The following is a 20,705-nucleotide window of genomic DNA, read 5'->3' on the forward strand; positions in this document are numbered from 1 at the left end:
TTATAATATTCTGATTTGTATTTTGCTTACCTTACTGATGATGATTTATTTATGATTTACTTAAACGTTATGTAGGATAATGTTAAAGCAGTTTATATTATTTGAGGATAAATACATAGTAATGAACACTTAACAGCAGTTAAATACAAGGACTTGAATTAGAAGTTGTTTAATCAATAAAGGCTTGAATAGTTCTGAAATGCAGATAGTTCTGAACTACAAATCTGTGGTCAATACAGAAAAATAAGTACTTTTAAAACCTAGCAAAAATATACGATCTAAGACAAAGCTACTTAAACATTACCAGCTACTAATAAGACAAATCTTACCTGAGAAAGGCACATCTCTAAGAATAGTAGGAGCCCAGCCCTTCCAAAGGGAAATCCAACCGTCTTCAGACACTTTCACGCTCACAAATTGATAGAGTTCCTTGTACGAAAACTTCTTAGACTGCACCTTGGTTCTGATCAACTCTAATGGACTTATCACTGTTACTGCACCAACTGATACAAACGGGAGAACACATAAATTAAAGCATACATGATAGAAGCAAAAAATTAATGCTTATATGTCTTGTTTTATAGTCTTCCCCTTCCCACTACCACAAATTACACACTCAAGCTTCCTGCATTTAGAGAAATTCCAGGTGTCAGCACACCAGGAATGCAATGAGTGAGCAAAGGAAAAATCACCTTTGTGGTCAGGGTATCTCTACTTCCAGGCTAAGTCTGTGTTCTGCATATTTTTTAAAATTTTAATTAGCTGATAAGTGACATTTACAGATGTCTATTTTGGCTGATTTCTGCTCTCTTCCCTCATCTCCATAGAGACCTTTTCCTCCCAGAAGCCTTCTGCCCCTGGATTTTCCCTTCCTACATCAATAGTTCATGTGTCTGTTAGCCTCACTTATTTTTAATGCCTATAAAGATTAAAATAGAGTATCTAATGATGTCAAAAGATTTTCTCATGACAACTGTGTATTGTCATGAATAAATATGTGTATTGTCAAAATAAATATACACCTTTTTCTTGATTTCAGCTCTTTCAAGGATAATATTAAAATTCTAGAGTCAACCAGAGAACCATTAAAATTGCAGACGGTATTTACAAATAACCAACAACTACTACTTCTCCTTTTTTGGAGGAAGGGTCTCAATATATAGAATCAGGCCAAGTAGTGGGATGAAAATCATGGGCTACCATGCACAGCATACGCATGTTTAACACAGAATGTCCTACACAGAGGCAATCTTCCTTCTGACTAAGTTCTAAATCCTAGAGTTTATAAGAAATGTTATAAAAGCTTTGGCCTGAGTCATGTATGAACTCATATATATTGAAAATTTAGGTAAGAATCAATTCTGACATCACTCTTAATAACTGGCTAAGATTCAATGAAAATGAGATAATCCCATCTCCTGATACCAATCACCTACTCACTACATGACTTGTGGATAGATACCAACAATTACTACAAACTAGAATGAAAACACATCACACCAGTATTCTGTACATTAAATGTACAGATTCTCTGTAAATGTCAGAATTTAGATGTTCTAAATAGAAATCTAAATAAAAACAAGATTATTACTTACATCTGGCGACAATCCCAGCAACTATTGGTATTCGGGTTTCATTTTCTCCTAATTTGGCTTTCAGGAAAGCACTTAACTGTTCATAGCAGGTAAAATAAATAACTGTGGCAGGAATTGCCATCACTCTGTCAGAAGCATACATAAAATATGTTCAGAATTATCAAAAGGTCAACTATACTGTTTAGTTCACATATTATTACAATTACCCCATGTGAGAAATGTGTGTGCACAGCTGCGTATACATGTGTTTCATATGCACCTGTGTAGGTTTGTGTGTAAGCATGCAGAAAGAAAAAAGGTCAAAGTTGGATGTCTTGTTCAGTTGCTTCCCACCTGATTTCTTTTTGAGACAGGGTCTCTCGTCAATGGTTAAACTGCTTAGCCAGCAAGCAGCAGGAACATGTCTGTCTCTGCCTCCCAAGTGGTTGGATTACAGGTGCACACCCAGGTGCCTGACATGGTTTTACAGTGTTTTACAGTGGGTGCCCACAGTTTTACAGTGGGGATCACAACTGAGGTCCTCAGCCTTCCACGGAGCGCACGCTACCATCTTCCCTATACCAACTCTTCTTAAAAGCTGGAGAATAGATAATTCACAAGTCCGATCCATAATGCGCCTGCATCAACCGTGCCCCGTGCCCCCTCCCGGGCCAGCTGGGGGGAGGGGGGTGACCCTCATTACACTGGGAGAGAGCAGAGAGTGGAGGACAGAGAGAGGAGCTGCTCGCCTACGCCCCACCCCCCGCCCGGTCTCTCTTCAGGCAAGAAGGCAGTGAACAGGACCTTAGCCCCAGTTTCATCACTTCTAAAATTAAGAGCTCTTGATTTTTGAAAGACCACTTTTAGCTTTACATATTTGGTTCTGATTTTGTTCTGATTCTGACACTACATTGTCATGGTTACTGTTAATGTCACCAAAGAAAATTATATTCTTGTTTAGAGTCAACAGATGCCTGAAAATACAACATAGATTTTATAAAACAAATTTTTATGGAATATAAATGATTGTTTTGAGGACATTAAAAATTTTATTTTACTTTATATTTCTGACAGTCTCTAAAGTTGCAGAGAATGTGGGTGTGTCACCTTTGTTTCTGATAATTGATATCAGTTATGGATTTTTAGCTTGACAATTACAGATTTTTAAAAATTGCTGTGGTGAATATTTCAAATTTGTCTTGGATGTATATTACAATTTGTAGTTTTATTTTGAAAACCTACTGACAGCTCATAGCTTTTCTTGGGTTCACGTTGGTATTTATTGTACATGTGTATAGCTTGTGTTTGCTTTCATATTTATTGTACATGTGTATAGCCGTGTACATTGGATGTGAGGATAGAGCTAGATTCCGCAGAAGCATGCAGTGGAAACGTAGACCGGTGTAGTTCGCTCCCATTGGGTGTTCGTAGTCCGTCTGGTATTGGCCCTGTTAACTGTCACAGGGCTGAGCATAGTGGTTCACACTACAGTCTCAGCACTCTGGAGGGTGAACACTCTTGAGTGTGAGGTCACCTGCGTTACATAGTGAGTTCAAAGTCATCCAGTCTACAGTATGAGACCTTCTCAAAAACCACCCTCCCACAACAAAAAATTAACTTTTTGAGTGTATTATGCCTCTACCATGGTAGTAAATAAACTTGTATAGATGTAGAAAAAACAAAAAGCTCAAGAATAACTCTAAAACAGTTTTAAATCACATCTCATACATCACAGCTGTTCATACATAGAAGTAAACTACAATTACACTGCCAGGATTATATACATTAGTTGTGAGGGAATTCTGATGACATTTTAAGTGAAATATTAAAGGAAATTATTATTTAAATATAAATAAAAATTTTTGGCACCAGTGAGTCATACAGATTAGTACAACAAGAAATCATTCTCTGATTATGGTGTGTCATCACAATCACAGTGACAGACCATAGCTTGAAATGCTTATATTCTATAGCGATATTCCATGCTAAGAATTCAGAAACAGGACTGACTCTGGAACTGTCACTAAGATTATCATCTTAGACAGTCAAGTACATGCCTGAAACATCCCTCAAGGCTGAGGAATTCTCTCCATACAAAAAACAAGAGGAAGGAAGCCAAAACATCTGCTGGAGTGTTTATATTTAGTTTTTTTGAGTTTACATATTCATTCATAAACTTGTATTTAGTAGAAAACTAGAATGGAGTATTTATATATTCAACATACCTTACAGGTTTAGCACAACAAAAAGAAAAGTATCAAATTATTTCTTTTCAAAAAATATGTAGACACGCAATAAAAACTATACATACTGGCCAGGCAGTGGTGGCACACACCTTTAATCCCAGCACTAGGAAGGCAGAAGCAGGTGGATCTTTGTGAGTTCCAGGTCAGTCTGGTGTGCAGAGCTAGTTCCAGAATAGCCAGGGCTACACATAAAACTCTGTCTCAAAAAACCCAAAAACTGACAAACAAACAAGCAAACAAAATAAATAAATAAATAAAAACCCACTGTATATTCTTAAAGTCAGGTGAGTTTAACCTGACAGTTTAACCAAGACAGAAACACTTCCCACCACCCTCTTGTCATCACTGCCAGAATAAATCCATCCTATGCTTGACCAGTAAAAGAATTTCCGAAAGTGACATGTCGTCTCCTGATATATGGTTTAACTGTAATGAACCATATACATGAATATAATCTTCCCTGGGTTTTATGAGTCCTTCTAAAACATCAAATGTAGAGTGTGAAGCTCATAAAACAATACTGTAGGGAGTGAAAGAGTTCTAGTATTAAAGTGCAAGGCCTTGCTCAACCATACTGATTACAACCATAATAGAAACCATAGTGAACTTCAACTTACAGAGTAGGAGGGAGGCCACTCCATAGTGATTTTACACCCTCATTTCGAAGAATTTTTAAAAAGGCATCCTAAAATTATAAACAGAAAGACAAACAAAATACCTCTTTAAACCTAAAAGATTTATAATGACAACTAGTAATTTGAATAGTTTAAACATTATCTAAAACAAAAGTTTCTTGGATTTATGAAAATCCATTCTTATAAAGCAAGAGACAGTTTCACACACATAAGAAGGAATGTCTCCAGACAGCATTCTTAGACTTGCTTTGGCTTTTTTTAAAGCTTATTTTATTTCTATCTAACAAGCTTTTGAGGGGCTGGTGTTAGGGTTCAGCAGTTAAGCTTGCTCTTCCAGAGGACCTGAGTTCAGATGCCAGCATCTGTTTTAAGTGGCTCACAAATTCCTCTAAGCTCAGCTCCAGAGGACTTGATGCCCTCTTCCCACCTCTGGGTGCTGCACACATGCAGGTACAGACTCATACAGACACATACTGGCCTCAGTGCGAGAGAAGATACACCTAATCTGGCAGTGGATGTGCCAGGGTTGGGGGATACCCAGGGTGGAGTCCCACACTCTCCCAGAAGGGGAAGAGGGATGGGAGGGAGGATCTTGGTGAGGGAGGGACTGGGAGGAGGAGCAGCATTTGGGATGTAAACAAATACATAAATTTAAAAAATATATATATTGTTCTACTCCGGCCAATTATAACTCAGACCCTTATCAGCAAAACCAAAGAGGTTGCCTAGACTCCCCCCGTAAGGGTGCATTAGCAAACTGTAACACCTTTAGTGTACTGGTGTTACAGAAGATCAACAGGAGACTTCTATTCTCCAGATAACATGTCTGAGGGAGACTTTTGCCATCATCTGACACTAGTAAGGTCACTCCATCTCAGAGCCAGTCAGTGGAAGGAGCCAAAACTCATTCAACCTTGCTGCCAATGGGTGCGAGTAGAGAACCTGGATTCCCAGCTACACTGCATTAACCGTGGGAAGCTCCTCTTTCTTCTGGGGACAGTGCTGGGGTTGTTTTAAAGGCTTTAACAAAGTGTTTAACTAGAGTTTGGGGTTTACTAAGAACCTTCAAGATGCCCAGTGTTTAGTCCACTCACCACCAGAAGCACTAGGGACGTGCTACACTAACTAAAGAGAGACAATAACAACACTGAGAGTGAGCTAAGATGTCTAAGTTCTCTGACAAGGATTTCAAATCAGCCCACGTTAAAACCAAAACCAAAACTCTGAATACATACTTAAAATAAAAAAAAAACAATTATATTGCTTCAGCTAAGAAATATAAACACAAAAAGCATGAATTATAAAAATGGAATGATAAAACATGTAACACAAAAAAGACAAGAAAAACAACAGAAACAGAAACAAAACAAAACAAAACAAAGGGGGAACAGGAAAGGGCAAGTATACGTCCTAACATCTATAGCTGCATTAATACAACTTAGCTATTAAATGAATGAAAAAATTGACAATTTAAAACATTTAAGAAGAAATGTTTCAATTATAATATTACAATTAGATTTAAAATGCACCAGAAGCTGGGCATAGTGGCACATAACTTCAATCCCCACATTTGGGAGGCAAAGAAAGGCAGATCTCTATGGATTCTGGGCCAGCTTCATTTACATATCAAGTTCCAGGCCAGGGCTACATAGACTGACCATATTTCAAAAAACAAAACAAAACAAAATGCACTACAAGACCCAATATAGTAAAGATGTCATTTCCCTCTAAGCTGGAAAAAAGTGAAATATAATTCCTCTAAAAAAAATCTTAGAAATGTTAAAGAATAACCAGCCCTCATACACTCCTCCCATCAAACAAACAAAATGAATGTCTATAGCAGGGTTATACACAGTAACCAACAATGCAAACAGCCCTGCATGGAACTGTAGCACATCCACACCAAGCCACTCATCAGTGAGACAGAAGCAAGTGCTGGGCTCCGGCAACAGCCAGGGAGCACCCCAGCACTATTACTACTGCACAGCAGAGTGGAAAGTACCAACCTCTGAAAGTACCTTATGCCACGATGCCATTTATATATATACATATATGTATGTATATGTATATATATGTATATGTATGTGTGTGTATATATATATATACATATATATATATATGCATTTTTCACATGACAAAATCTTCTACATCAAGAACTGATTACAAGTTGTCAGAGGTAACAGGGTAGATAAGTACACAAAGAAATTGGTCTTTAAAGGAATCAAGAAAATCCTTACAGTGCTCTCTTTAAAAGTACATTAATGTTACTACTACTAGGATACGGGGACAAAACGTACATAACTCCTACACTTTTCAAGAAACTTAAAAATAATTTTAAAAAGCTACTTTCCTATATATAAATGAGATACACAAATAAAAGTTACAAATAATAAAGGGAAGAAATACTTTTCTTTACCATGATTTAACATGATGGACTTTTAATTCCCTAATAATTAGAAAGTCATATAAGAAAACATATGACGACTGCCTGTAGATTGCTTGTCACCCAGGAGTGCTGACACGCCTAAGCTCACAGGTAAGACCACCACTACTGCTCCAATGCCTGGCCTAGGTGGGACCTGCCTGGGGCCCATAGGACCTAGGAGCCACAGAGCAGCCAGGGATCACACATCTCCATACCCAGATCCTGTCTGGAGACAGCTTGTGTCCCAGAAGTGCTGACACACCTAAGATCACGGGCTCAGTCAGAGACAGCAAGACCAACCAACACCAGAGATAACCAGATGGTGGGAGGCAAGCTCAAGAACATAAGCAACAGAAGCCAAGGCTACTTGGTATCATCAGAACCCAGTTCTCCCACCACAGCAAGTCCTAGATACCTCAACACACAGGAAAAGCAAGATTCAGATTTAAAATCACTTCTAGAACTTTAAGAAGGACATAAAAAACTCCCTTAAAGAAATACAGGAAAACACAAGTAAGCAATTAGGAGCCCTTACAGAGGAACCACAAAAATCCCTTAAAGAATTACAGGAAAAAACAAACAAGTGAAAGAATTGAACAAAACCATCCAGGATCTAAAACTGGAAATAGAAACAATAAAGAAATCACAACAAGAGACAACCCTGGAGATGGAAAACCTAGGAAAGAGATCTGAGGTCAGAGATGCAAGCATCACCAACAGAATACAAGAGATAGAAGAGAGAATCTAGGGTATAAAAGATACCACAGAAAACATTGACACAAAAGTCAAAGAAAATGCACAATGCAAAAAGCTCCTAACCCAAAATATCCACGAAATCTAGGACACAATGAGATGACCAAACCTAAGGATAATAGGTATAGAAGAGAGTGAAAATTCCCAACTCAATGGGCCAATAAACATCAAATTAGAGAAGAAAACTTTCCTAACCCAAAGAAACAGAAACTCATAAACATATAAGAAGCCTTCAGAACCCAAAATAGATTGGACCAGAGGAGAAATTCCTCCATCACATAATAATCAAAACACGAAACGCACAAAACAAAGAATATTAAAAGCAGAAACGGAAAAAGGTCAAGTAACACATAAAGGCAGACCTATCAGAATTACACCAGACGTCTCACCAGACACTATAAAAGCCAGAGAATCCTGGGCAGATGTCATACAGACCCCAGGAGAACACAAATGCCAGCCCTGGCTACTATACCCAGCAAAACTCTCAATTACCATAGATGGAGAAAACAAGATATTTCATGATAAAAACAAATTTATACAATATTTCCACAAATCCAGCCCTACAAAGAATAAGAGATGGAAAACTCCACCACAAGGAGGGAAACTACACTCTACAAAAAAACAAGAAATTAATCTTCTTTCAAGAAACCCCAAAGAAAATAGCTACACAAACATAATTCTACCTCTAACAACAAGAATATGAGGCAGCAACAATCACTGGTCCTTAATATCATTTAACATCAATGAACACAATTCCAATAAAAAGACATAAACTAACAGACTGGACACGTAAACAGGAACCAGGATTTTCCTGCATAAAGAAACATAGTTCAGTGACAATGACAGACGCTACCTCAGAGTAAAAGGCTGGAAAACAATTTTCCAAGCAAATGGTTGCAAGAAACAAGCCAGAGTAGCCACTATAATATCAAACTGACTTTCAACCAAAAGTTATCAAAAAAGACGAGGAAGGACACTTTATACTCATCGAAGGAAAAATCTATCAAGATGAACTGTCAATTCTGAACATCTATGCTCCAAATGTAAGAGTACCTACATTTGTAAAATAAACATTGCAAAAGCTCAAAGCACACATTGAACCTCACATAATAATAGTGGGAGACTTTAACATCTCACTCTCATCAATGGACAGATCATGGAAACAGAAATTAAACAAAGATACAGTAAAACTAACACAAGTTATGACCAAAATGGATTTAACGAAATCTATAGACCATGTCATCCTAAAACATTTCATCAGCGCCTAGTGGTACCTTCTCCAAAACTGATCATATGATCAGTCACAAAACAAGCCTCAACAGATATAAGAAGATTGAAATAATCCCAAGCATCCTATCAGATCACCACGGACTAAGGCTGGTCTTCAAGAACAACAAAAACAACAGAAAGTCCACATAGGCATGGAAGCTGAACAACTGTTTACTCAATAACTTACTTGGACAGGGAAGAAAGAAAGAAATTATAGACTTTTTAGAATTTAATGAAAATGAAGGCACAACATACCCAAACTTATGGGACACAGTGAAAGCAGTGCTAAGAGGAAAACTCACAGCTCTGAGTGCCTCCATGAAGAGATTGGCGAGATCTTACACTAGCACCTTAACTGGTTGTCTAAAAGATCTACAATAAAAAGCAAGTACACGGGAGAGGAGGCGAAGGCAGGAAGTCATTTACTCAGGGCTGAAAAGATCACAGAATACAAAGGACCAACAAGACAGATTAACCCTTAGCAAGACTAACTAAAGGCCCCAGAGACAGTAAGTATCCAAATTAACAAAATCAGAAATGAAAAAGAAAATATAACATCAGAAACTAAAGAAAGTTAAAAAAAAAATCATTAGATCCTACTACAAAAGCCTATATTCAACAAAACTGGAAAATCTGGATGAAATGGATAATTTTCTAGACAGATACCAGGTACCAAAGTTAAATCAGGATCAGTAAACCATTTACATAGTCCTATAACCCCTTAAGAAATAGAAGGAGTCATTAAAAGCCTCCCAACCAACAAAAGCCCAGGACCAGATGGTTTTAGTACAGAATTCTATCAGACCTTCAAAGAAAACCTAATACCAATATGCTTCAAACTATTCCACAAAATAGAAAGAGAGGGAACACTACCTAATTCGTTCTCTGAAGCCACAGTTACTCTGATGCAAAAACCACACAAAGACCCAACAAAGAAAGAGAACTGCTGACCAGTTTCCCTTATGAATATGCAAAAATCTTCAATTAAATTCTCAAAAACCCAATTCAAGAACACATTAAAAAAAATCAATCATTTACCATGATAAAGTAGGCATCATCCCAGGGATGCATGGATGGTTCAATATACGGGAATCTATCAATGTAATCCACTATATAAACAAACACAAAGAAAAAAAAACACATGATCATTTCATTAGATGCTAGAAAAGCATTTCACAAAATTCAACACTCCTTCATGTTAAAAATCTTAGAAAGATTGGGTATTCAAGACCCATGCCTAAACATGGTGAAAGCAATATACTAGTAACCAATATCAAACTAAATGGAGAGAAACTTGAAGCAATCCCACTAAAATGAGGGACAAGACAAGGCTGCCCATTCTCTCCGTACCTGTTCAATACAGTACTCAAAATTCTAGCCAGAGCAATGAGACAACAAAAGGAGGTCAAAGGGATTCAAGTTATAAAGGAAGAAGTCAAAATATCACTTTTTGCACATGATAGTATACTTAAGTGATCTCAAAAATTCTACCAGAGAATTCATTTAGCTGATAAACAGCTTCAGCAAAGTGACTGGATATAAAATTAACTCAAACAAATCAGTAGCCTTCCTCTAGTCAAAGGATAAAAAGGCTGATAATGAAATTAGGGAAATGACACCCTTCACAATAGTCACAAATAATATAATACCTTGGTGTGACTCTAACTAAGCAAGTGAAAGATCTGTATGAAAAGAACTTCAAGTCTCTGAAGTAAGAAATTGAAAAAGATCTCAAAAGATGGAAAGATCTCCCATGCTTGTGGATTGGCAGGATTAATACAGTAAAAATGGCCATCTTGCCTAAAGCAATATATAGATTCCATGCAATCCCCATCAAAATTCCAACTCAGTTCTTCATAGCTTGAAAGAGCAATTCTCAAATTCATTTGGAATAACAAAAAAACAAAAAAACAAAAAAAAAAAAAAAAAAAACCCAGGATAGCAAAAACTATTCTCAACAATAAAAGAACTTCTGGCAGAATCACCATCACTGACCTCAAGCTGTACTACCAGGCAATAGTGATAAAAACTGCATGATATCTGTACAGTGACAAGCAGGTAGAACAGTAGAATAGAATTGAACCCACATACTTATCGTCACCTGATTCTTGACAAAGAAGCTAAAACCATTCAGTGCAAAAAAAACAAAACAAAAACAAAAAAACAAAAACAAAAAACAAAAAAAAAAACAAAACAAAAAACCCCGGAATATTCAACAAATGGTGTTGGTTCAAGTGGTGGACAGCATGTACAAGAATGCAAATTGACCCATTCTTATCTCCTTGTGCAAAACTCAAGTCCAAGTGTATCAAAGACCTCCACATAAATATACTGAATCTATTCAAAGAGATATTGGGAAAGAGTCTAGATCACATGGGCACAGGGGAAAATTTCCTGAACAGAACACTAATGGCCCAGACTCAATATAGACAAATGGGACCTCATAAAATTGAAACACTTCTGTAAGGCAAAGGATACTGTTATCAGGACAAAATGGCAACCTACAAATTTGGAAAAGATCTTTACTAATCCTTCATCTGATATAAGGTTAATATCTAATATATAGAAATAACTCAAGAAGTTAAAAACTCCAGAGAACCAAATAACCCTATTAAAAATGGGGTACAGAGCAAAACAAAGAATTCTCAACTGAAGAATCTTGAATGGCTTGAAGCACCTAAAGACATGTTCAACATCCTTAGTCATCAAAGAAATGCAAATCCCAAAGACCCTGAGATTCTACCTCACATCAGTCAGAATGGCAAAGATCAAAAACCTCTGGAGACAGCAGATGCTGGTGAGTATGTGAAGAAAGAGGAATACTCCTCCACTGCAGGTGGGATTGCAAGCTGGCACAACAACCCTGAAAATCAGTCTGGCGGTTCCTCAGAACATTGGACAGAGTGCTACCTGAGGGAGGACCCAGCTATACTATTCCTGGGTGTATACCCAAAAGATTCTCCAACATATAACAAAGACACATGCCCCATTATGTTCATAGCAGTCTTATTTATAATAGCCAGAAGCTAGAAAGAACCCAGATGTCCCTCAACAGAGGAATGGATACAGAAAATGTGGTGCATTTACACAAGGGAGTACTACTCATTGATTAAAAGCAATGAATTCATAAAATTATTAAGCAAATGGATGGACAAGAAAATATAATTCTGAGTGAGGCAACCTAGTTACAAAAGAACACACATAGTATGTACTCACTGATAAGTGGATATTAGGCAAAAAGCTTGGAACACCCATGATACAACTCACAGACCACATGAATCTCAAGAAGAAGGAAGACAAAAGTGTGCATGCTTCAGTCCTACATAGAGGGGGAACAAAATAATCAGGGGAGGTAGAGGGTGGGAGGGACTTGGGAGAGAGAGAGTAGGGAGAGGGAAAAAAAGGTGGATAGGATCAGGTGTGGGAGGAGACGGGAGATGTACAGAGGGTCAGGAAATTGAACAAAGGTGTGTCGCAATGGGAGATGTGCAACTAGGGGTAGCCACCAGAAAGTCCTAGATATCAGCAAAGCAAGAGGCTCCCAGGACCCAATGGGGGATAACATTAGCTGAAATACCCAACAAAAGGGAGAGACAACCTGTAGAGACCATATCCAGAGGTTAGGCACAGCCCCCAGTTGAGGAATGGGGCCAACCACTCATCTCAAAAATTTTAACCCAAAATTGCTCCTGTCTAAAGAAAATACAGGCACAAAGTGTGGATCAGAGACTGAAGGAAAGGCCATCCAGAGATTGCCCCACCTGGGGATCCATCCCACATGCAGTCACCAAACCTAGACACTACTGTAGATGCCAACAAGTGCTTACTAACTGCAGCCTGATATAGCTGTCTCTGGAGAGGCTTTGCCAGAGTCTGACCAATACAGATGGGGATCCTTCTAGCCTGAGCACTGGGACCCCAATGGAGGACTTAGGGGAAGGACTGAAGGAACTGAAAGGGTTTGCAACTCCATAGGAAGAACAACAAAACCAACCAACCTGAGTCTTCAAGAGTTCCCAGGGACTAAACCACCATCCAAAGAGTACACAAGGAGGGACCCATGGCTCCAGCTGCATATGTAGCAGAGGATGGCCTTGTCTGGCATCAATGGGAGGAGGGGCTCTTGTTCCAGTGAAGGCCTGATGCCCCAGTGTAGGGGAATTTGAGGGCAGGGAGGCGGGAGTGGGTAGGTGGGTGGGGGATGGGAATCCAGGAAGGGGGGGATAACATTTAAATGTAAATAAATAAAATAACCAATTAAAAAATAAAATAAAAAGAATATTTTAAAAAGTAAAAAGAAAAAGAGAACATACGAAGATTGCAGCTAAGGCATGTCCTTACCAGTGTTCCGTGGAACATATGAAGATTGCAGCTAAGGCATGTCCTTACCAGTGTTCCGTGGAACAAACGAGGATTGCAGCTAAGGCATGTCCTTACCAGTGTTCCATGGAACATACGAAGATTGCAGCTAAGGCATGTCCTTACCAGTGTTCCGTGGAACATATGAGGATTGCAGCTAAGGCATGTCCTTACCAGTGTTCCGTGGAACATACAAGGATTGCAGCTAAGGCATGTCCTTACCAGTGTTCCGTGGAAGTTCCCTGGCTTCTTATACCACGCTTTCTTACTCTCCTCTTCACAGATACACATGTGATCCATGAGTCCATTACTGTATAAAAAACACTTTCCTAAGAAAGCAGAGGATAGTTACAGGAGTCAGTTCACAAAGGTAGATCATTGTTTTACAGATAAAATGCACGTACAGAGAGAATAGAAAAGTATGGGAAGAGAACTTCCTGCCTGGAACCTACGCAATCAGCTCCATTTGTTTAAGGTACGTCAGAGCCGGCCTCTAAACTCACACTGTGAAGTGACAAAATGAATTATTGGGTTTTGTATTTTCTGAACCATGGCTTCAAAAACTTGTACACAGAAGTATTTTTTAGGTTATCTGCGGGATGGGAGATGGAAGAAAGAAACATGTCTGCATGTCAGCTCTGGCACACATGGGGAATTCATGTCAAAATAAGCAGAACAAGTGGTAGTTATACAAGTCGTGCTGCTCTGTGTAGCCAGCTGGCGGCTTACCTAATTTACCTCAGCTTGTCCTAATGGTTTCACACTTGCTGACCAGACTGTCCTGTGTCAACTACAGAATTTCCGTGTGTCAAGATGTCATCTGCTCTGCTTCCACACTTTTAATACGTCCAAAAAAGTAACCTTTTAGTTTCTTTTTACATTTATCCTGCTCTGAAATGTGATGATTCATTTGACCTCGTTTCTATATACTTAACAGAAAGACTTATTTAAGGTTTTATTATTCTTCCCTTTCCTTCATACATGCAAGGAAAGCAATGCACTCCCTGAGCTACGTTCTCAGAACAGGGAGGATTCACATAAGGCAGCTTACTGCAGCTCAGCCAGCTCTTGCTACTGTGCTTGATACACTCCCTACCTTTATACAGTTGGCTGATTACAGTGTTGGTATTCTTGTCCAACAATATAGAATTATTTAATTATCAAACAGAGAAACAGGCAGGCTAACTGCAGATCTACACCTCCCCCTCTGTTCCTACAAATCCAATCCATAGGCGTCATCCCCAGCTCTGCAGCAGACTGCCTGCAGTGGTGCACCTTCACTCCCATGCCCCATTTCCAATAACACACAGCTCTTCCCCTCCAAAATTCCCCCCCCCCCTACTCACTGCTTTATGCTGGGCCCCCAACAGAACCCGTAGGCCACTCAGCCCAGGGAAGCAGGTAGGCTAACTAAAGATCTTCCCCTCCCCCTCCTCTCCTCCACACCCAATCCCCCAGTCTCACACCCATCTAGGTAGCAGACCACCAGCTGAGGCCCCCCTCCCCCCCACATCCAGCAGATAAAGCCTATCTCCTCCAACCTTCCTCCCCACTCAGCCCTCGCCCAACTCCAGCAGGCTTTCTCTGAAATACTAAACATGCAAAACAAAGAAAGAAACCTATAAAGGAAAAAGACCAAGTAACAAATAAAGGCTGACCTACTGAAATAACACATAACTTCTCAATGGAAACTCTAAGAACTAGAAAGGCCTAGACAGATGTTTTACAGGCTCTGAGAGACTACAGATGCCAACCCAGACTACTATACCCAGCAAAATAGTCAATCACAAATTCTTATTAAAAAACAAAAACAAAAAACCAAAAACAAAAAACATTTTTTTCTGCCTATACCTCACTAGGTACAATTAAATGGTGAAAAAATGTTTCTAGATAAGGCATCAATTCTAATAAATTAATAAAAATATCATGGAAACAAAAATGATACAGTAACATTTTTAAAAGTCTAAAAAAAAAACAAGTTTAAAAAGTTTAATATAGCTCTTAGCGACAGGGAGATCTGTGAGGTCTGCCCTGCGCAGGACAGCAGACAGCGTGGACTTCCACAACCTGTCCCCAAGCCTCTGAATAAAGTGTTTCTACAACAACAACAACAACAACAACAACAACAACAAAGTTTAATATACATACCTTTGGGGAATGGGTTGCTCTGGGCTTGGAGTCTAATTTTAACAACATCTAGGGGTGTCACTGTGGATATATAAATTTTAATTAAGATATGATCTCTCTAAATTTCTATGGTGTATATGGTAAGTTAGAAAACAATACATCAAGTCATACTTTTCCTCATTCCCATCAAAGGGTAAGATGTTCATCTAAAAATAGCAATGAATATGTGTCCCACCACTGAGGTGCTCCTAATGTGTGTCCTACTACTGAGGTGCTCCTAATGTGTGTCCCACCACTGAGGTGCTCCTAATGTGGTCCTCAGTATTTCTATCCATAAGACAGACTGCAAATCGCTTCTCACAAGGACTAGTCATGTCAGTCTACAACTACAATTCCATTAGTGTTAAAACTAAAGCACTGCAATTTTAGAAAATATATCCATTAAAGCAATCTATGAAAGTTCTAAAAGTCTAAAGACTTGAGAAAAACTTGATATTACAAGTAACTAAAAATCAGACAGTGTTAGTCTTCCCAATCTGATCAATCAATCTCTCTGTACAGCATTAAGTTATGCCGTCTACTTAGGAACAAGAGGAACATTTGCCTCTTACTTTCCTTTGCATGCTCTAGTTCATGAAAATAAGAGAAAAACCATTAAACTGTGGTTTCAAGAAACCACATCAGAGAACAAGAAAGTCACATTAGGTAATTTTTATGGCCATTATGAACTTGAATTCTAACTTAAAGATACAACATAAAACAATTGCTTTATATGTTCTAATCACTTGTTAGCTTAATTAAACAAACTAGTCAAATTAGAGTTGAGAAACTCTTTTAAGTTACCCAAATTATGTTATTCTATATGCAAATATTTTATTCTTTTTTCTTTTTCTTTTTCTTTTTAGTTTAAAAGACTTAAAAGAATTCTAAAAAGTTTAATAATGTTGACAGGGACCTCCATGAATTCTTATTTTAAAAATCCATTTCTCCCTCCCTTTTTTGTCTTTCGTTTGTTTAAGAGTCCCTCTATTAATGTGGCCCTGGTTGTCCTGGAACTCCTATGTACACCAGGCTGCCCTACGAAGATCCGCATGTCTTTGCTTCCCAAGTCCTAGAGTGAAAGGTGTGTAATACTCCGCTGAAACCCCTCACTTGCCACACAAGCGTGCAGGCTGGAGTTTGAATCCCCAACATCCACATTTAAACAGTGGGCCCCGCAGGACTGGACTGGACTCCCTGCACAGGAAGGCCAAAACAAAGAGGATCCCTGGGGTTTGCTAGCCAGCTCTGCCTGTAGTGAGAGACCTTGTCTCAAAAACTAAAGTGAAGACGGACTGAAGGCATCCAGCACTGAACTCTGGGCTGCACACACTTGCATACACACATGTAAGCCTGCGTGTGTACACACATAAATTCACAGACACACAAGCAAATCGGGGGCCGAGCAACAGAAGATGCTGACGTTGGCTTCTGGCTGCCAAGTGCACATGTGCACAAACATCAAACATACATATGCGCATGTGTCCCACACCACACCCCTCAAAAATAATATCACTACTTCACGGATATTAGACGCTAATGGAACAGTCAAAGTTACATAATCTGTACTGGTAACGTAATTTTACCCATTAGTGATGTCAACACAGCTCCAGTACATGAGGCAATCATTTGCTGGACAGGTGTCACTTGGATTGTTGGTGGTGGCCCTTCAGTTTCAGGCTCCATACTTTTAACTAGTTGAAAAAAAATCCATTAAAGCAAAAATTAAGATAATATATGTGCATATAAATATATAATAAAGTGATGTATATATGTAATAAAGTTGAATGGCAAATGCCTTCAAAATTACCTGTTAAGTTATAAAAACAACAATCAGGAGTGCTTGTCTAACATGCCCAAGCCTTGGGTTTGATCCTCAGCACTACAAAAATAAACAAAATAGAATAGAATGAAATTATATCAAGACACGTTTTTATCACTGCCAAAAGTCAGTCAGTTATAAACGGAAGCTAGTGTGCAGTTGCACTAAGAGCATATGCCCAATGATGAGAATGTGTCTGCTTAGGCTGGGTGAGGAGTATTGCGTTTTCAGGACAGGTAACCAACTGGTACAGAAGCATCCTTTGGCCAGGAGCCAGAACAAAAGCAGCGAAGGGATGAAAATTTACAAAATCTCTACGTTCACAGATAAACATTACTTAGATATTTTGTCTATTCTGGAGTAAACTACCATTTATTATAATGCATATAATGCATAACTTTTATTGCATACCAATAGTTGCTATATAGTTATAAAATAAAAACATACAATTTTAATCAGTATCTTTACAAAAACTTAATGAGACAGGCAATATTATTACTTTTTTAAAGTCATATACATATACACGAACACAGATTGATATATGTGCACATGTTCTGTTTTGAAAAAAAACAGTAAATACTATTTATGTTTAGTTAGTACTCTGCTATAAACATTATGAAAAATGTTTATGTCATTTTTCATGCTTACAGAGTAGTATATAATTACACTTAAACAATCTCTTATACTTTGATTTTCAAATTTCAGTGGGAAACCATTTTGGTATAATATTCAATTCATGTATCTTTTTGTAGTCTTCCTACACTTACCTCAGCAAGGAAACTAAAATAGGCTATAACACAGAAATACAGAGCAGGGTGTGGTGCCACATTCCTCTAATCCCCAGCACTTGGGAAGTAGAGACAGGAGAATCTCTGTCAGTTCAGGGCCTGTCTGGTCTACATACTGACTTCCAAAACAGCCAGAAAACCCAGGGAAACCCAGTTTCAAAGAAATCAAAACCAAGCAAGCAAGCAAACAAACAAACAAAACCCCCTTACTACAAGACCTGGCACAGCAGTGAGCACCTGTAATCCCTGGCCCGGGGAGCGGATACAGAAGGATGGAAGGTCCAACCAGTCAGTCCACTCTCACACCCTCTCTCTTTAACACTACATGTCTTGTCCCCTCCCTGTCCTCTGTTTCCTGGATGTCACGAGCTGAACTCTCTGTTCCCCTAAACACTGCTACCACAAAGTTACATATCAACAGTTGGCAAATAAGTCTAATACAAATAATTATTATTAGAGGCCTCAAGTGAGCAGTAGATAAATGCTGGGTCTAAGTCAGGCTTACTATGAATAGGAAAGAAAGAAAACACCTTTTGGCAAGAAAGGCTTCAATGGAAGAAATAAAACGGGAAAGTGATAGGTATTACAAAAGTATTCATCATCTAAATGCAAGAATATAAAATTGTGTATTTGGTTATGTTGGACATGATGTGGAAAAAGCTGATGAGGCCTCCTTTGATAATCACAAAAATGGTTCAGGTAGATTGCATAGATATTAACTTCATTAGTAGACAAGAAAATTACAGAACTAAGGGGTTAATATACAACTCATCGGTAAAGCACAAAGTACTTGGTTCACTGTCTAGAATACACACACACACACACACACACACTTACTTAGAATTTGTCTAAGGTCATAAAATTGCTTTAAGGCTAGACTAGTTCTAACTGAATTAAGTTCTCTTGACTCATAGCCAAGTAAATGTTCACATAGTTCTAGGGGTGTGCCAACTTTTGACACCACACCGTTACATCATGTTGTCATCTTCCAATGTGCTGGGACACATTCATAGGTATCCTAGGATGCATTTAATTTATGGGCCACAAGTTGGCTTGCAGCTCTCAGGCCAGAACTTGGGAGGCAGAGGTAGGCAGATCTGAGTTTGAGGCCAGCTTGGTCTACATAGTGACTTGTAGACCATGACACCCAGAGCTACCTACTGAGATCACGTCTCAAAAAATAAAACAAAAACAAGTTGTATGCACAAAATTCTGCCCAATGTTTCTGTTTCTCAATACAGACAGTCTTAATACTGTTTCTTAGTATAAATAACTGGTTCCATTCATCTATTATCTTAAGTACTCAGTTAAGGTCTCTTTTCAAGATCTTTGGGCTGGGTATGGTCATCATTCCTGTAATTCCAGCACTTGGGAGGCTGATGCAAGAGGATCTCTGCTGAATTCAAGGTCAGCCTGGGCTAGACAGTAAGTCCCAGGCTAGGTTGGACTACAAGGGAGACCATCTCAAAATGAGAAATAACCAAAACATAAACCACATTCTTTTATAGACCTGATTATTGACAGGATATGTAGAGACTTCTGTCTTTATACAACCAGGTCCTTCTTCCTGTAGCTGCTGTAAGACTTGGGTTCTACCCGACACTGGGTGGTAGACTGAAAAATCACTACCAAGGTGGGGAGCAGATATTTTGCTTATTCATAGTTTGGAATTATCCCTTACATAACACATTAAGGGGGAGTCTAACAACGTGGTTCCAACTCTTTCATTGTCCTATCTCAGAAGAAATATAAATCGCCTTTCTTAAGAGCATAAAATGACTTCCAGTTTTCATTATTTTCCAAAGAAACATAATTACATCTTTCCCATATCCTGAAAACATCAACAAAAAAAGAGGGAGAGAAAACCTATCTCCTCTTCTACCACTTCTTTCTTCATTCAGTGTGCTCACAGACTGCGACTTCAAGTCCACAGGTTGTCATCTAGTATATTGCTATAGTACCTTCCAAATTGTAAAGGCCCCTATTATCATTCTAACTGCCAGAGAGGAAGGGGAACCTCCCATACCATAACCAGCCTACTGTTCAGGTTTCAGTCAGTTTGAACTCTGCTGGGGACAGAGTTGTGCAAGGGTCAGCAACAAGACGGTAATTAGAGTTTTTACAGTTCGAGGACTGTACTAGGCTTTCAAGAACATTCCCCTTAATCCCCTAACAGCTAAGAACCAGTACCCCCTTTTCACAGACTAAATCGAAGCCTCAGAACTATCCAACTCCTAGATTAGTCAAGCCGGGGCCACCTCAATTCTGTAAGAAAATGCCATGCCTTCCCACCATTAAGTTTTGTCCCCAATCTCTTCCAACTCCTCAGCTTGCTCTCCCTCTCTTCACAATTCCTTATCCCCTGACTCTCCCCACTTCTTCATCTCCCAAGCTCTACTACAAGGCATTCAGTCCTCCCTCGTGGCTTTAACTCTACTCTGTATTAAGCCATTTTACAAACATGGGAATTCTGCGCTCTTTCTGTAGCTTACACTTTGAAAATTGAATCCTCGCCCCAAGTTTTTTAAACGTTTGCCCAAACTATATCTCCACCTTCTCAAGATCTGTTAAGCAAGGGTATGTAAATTCATCAGTACAATGTCTCTTAACACATATTTCCCTTTCTGGCTCCCTCCCTCATACAATCCTTGTGATTACAAATTATCTC

At 38.8% G+C, this 20,705-nt stretch overlaps 1 protein-coding gene across 1 annotated transcript in view; it reads right to left on the reverse strand.

Moving 5' to 3' along the window:
• Window positions 1–20,705, reverse strand: part of Slc25a40 (solute carrier family 25 member 40) — a 31,865-nt gene that overhangs the window by 10,337 nt on the left and 823 nt on the right. The window contains exons 2-8 of the mRNA XM_052173157.1: window positions 17,238–17,309; window positions 17,014–17,121; window positions 15,410–15,469; window positions 13,484–13,590; window positions 4,438–4,505; window positions 1,596–1,720; window positions 330–503 (exon numbers count right to left, since the gene is read on the reverse strand). Of these exons, the coding sequence (XP_052029117.1) occupies window positions 330–503; window positions 1,596–1,720; window positions 4,438–4,505; window positions 13,484–13,590; window positions 15,410–15,469; window positions 17,014–17,113 (634 nt within the window). The 5' untranslated portion in view covers window positions 17,114–17,121; window positions 17,238–17,309. The remainder of the gene's footprint in view (window positions 1–329; window positions 504–1,595; window positions 1,721–4,437; window positions 4,506–13,483; window positions 13,591–15,409; window positions 15,470–17,013; window positions 17,122–17,237; window positions 17,310–20,705) is intronic.

This window comes from Apodemus sylvaticus, chromosome 2 (assembly GCF_947179515.1).
Source record: "Apodemus sylvaticus chromosome 2, mApoSyl1.1, whole genome shotgun sequence".
Classification (NCBI taxonomy): Eukaryota; Metazoa; Chordata; class Mammalia; order Rodentia; family Muridae; genus Apodemus; species Apodemus sylvaticus.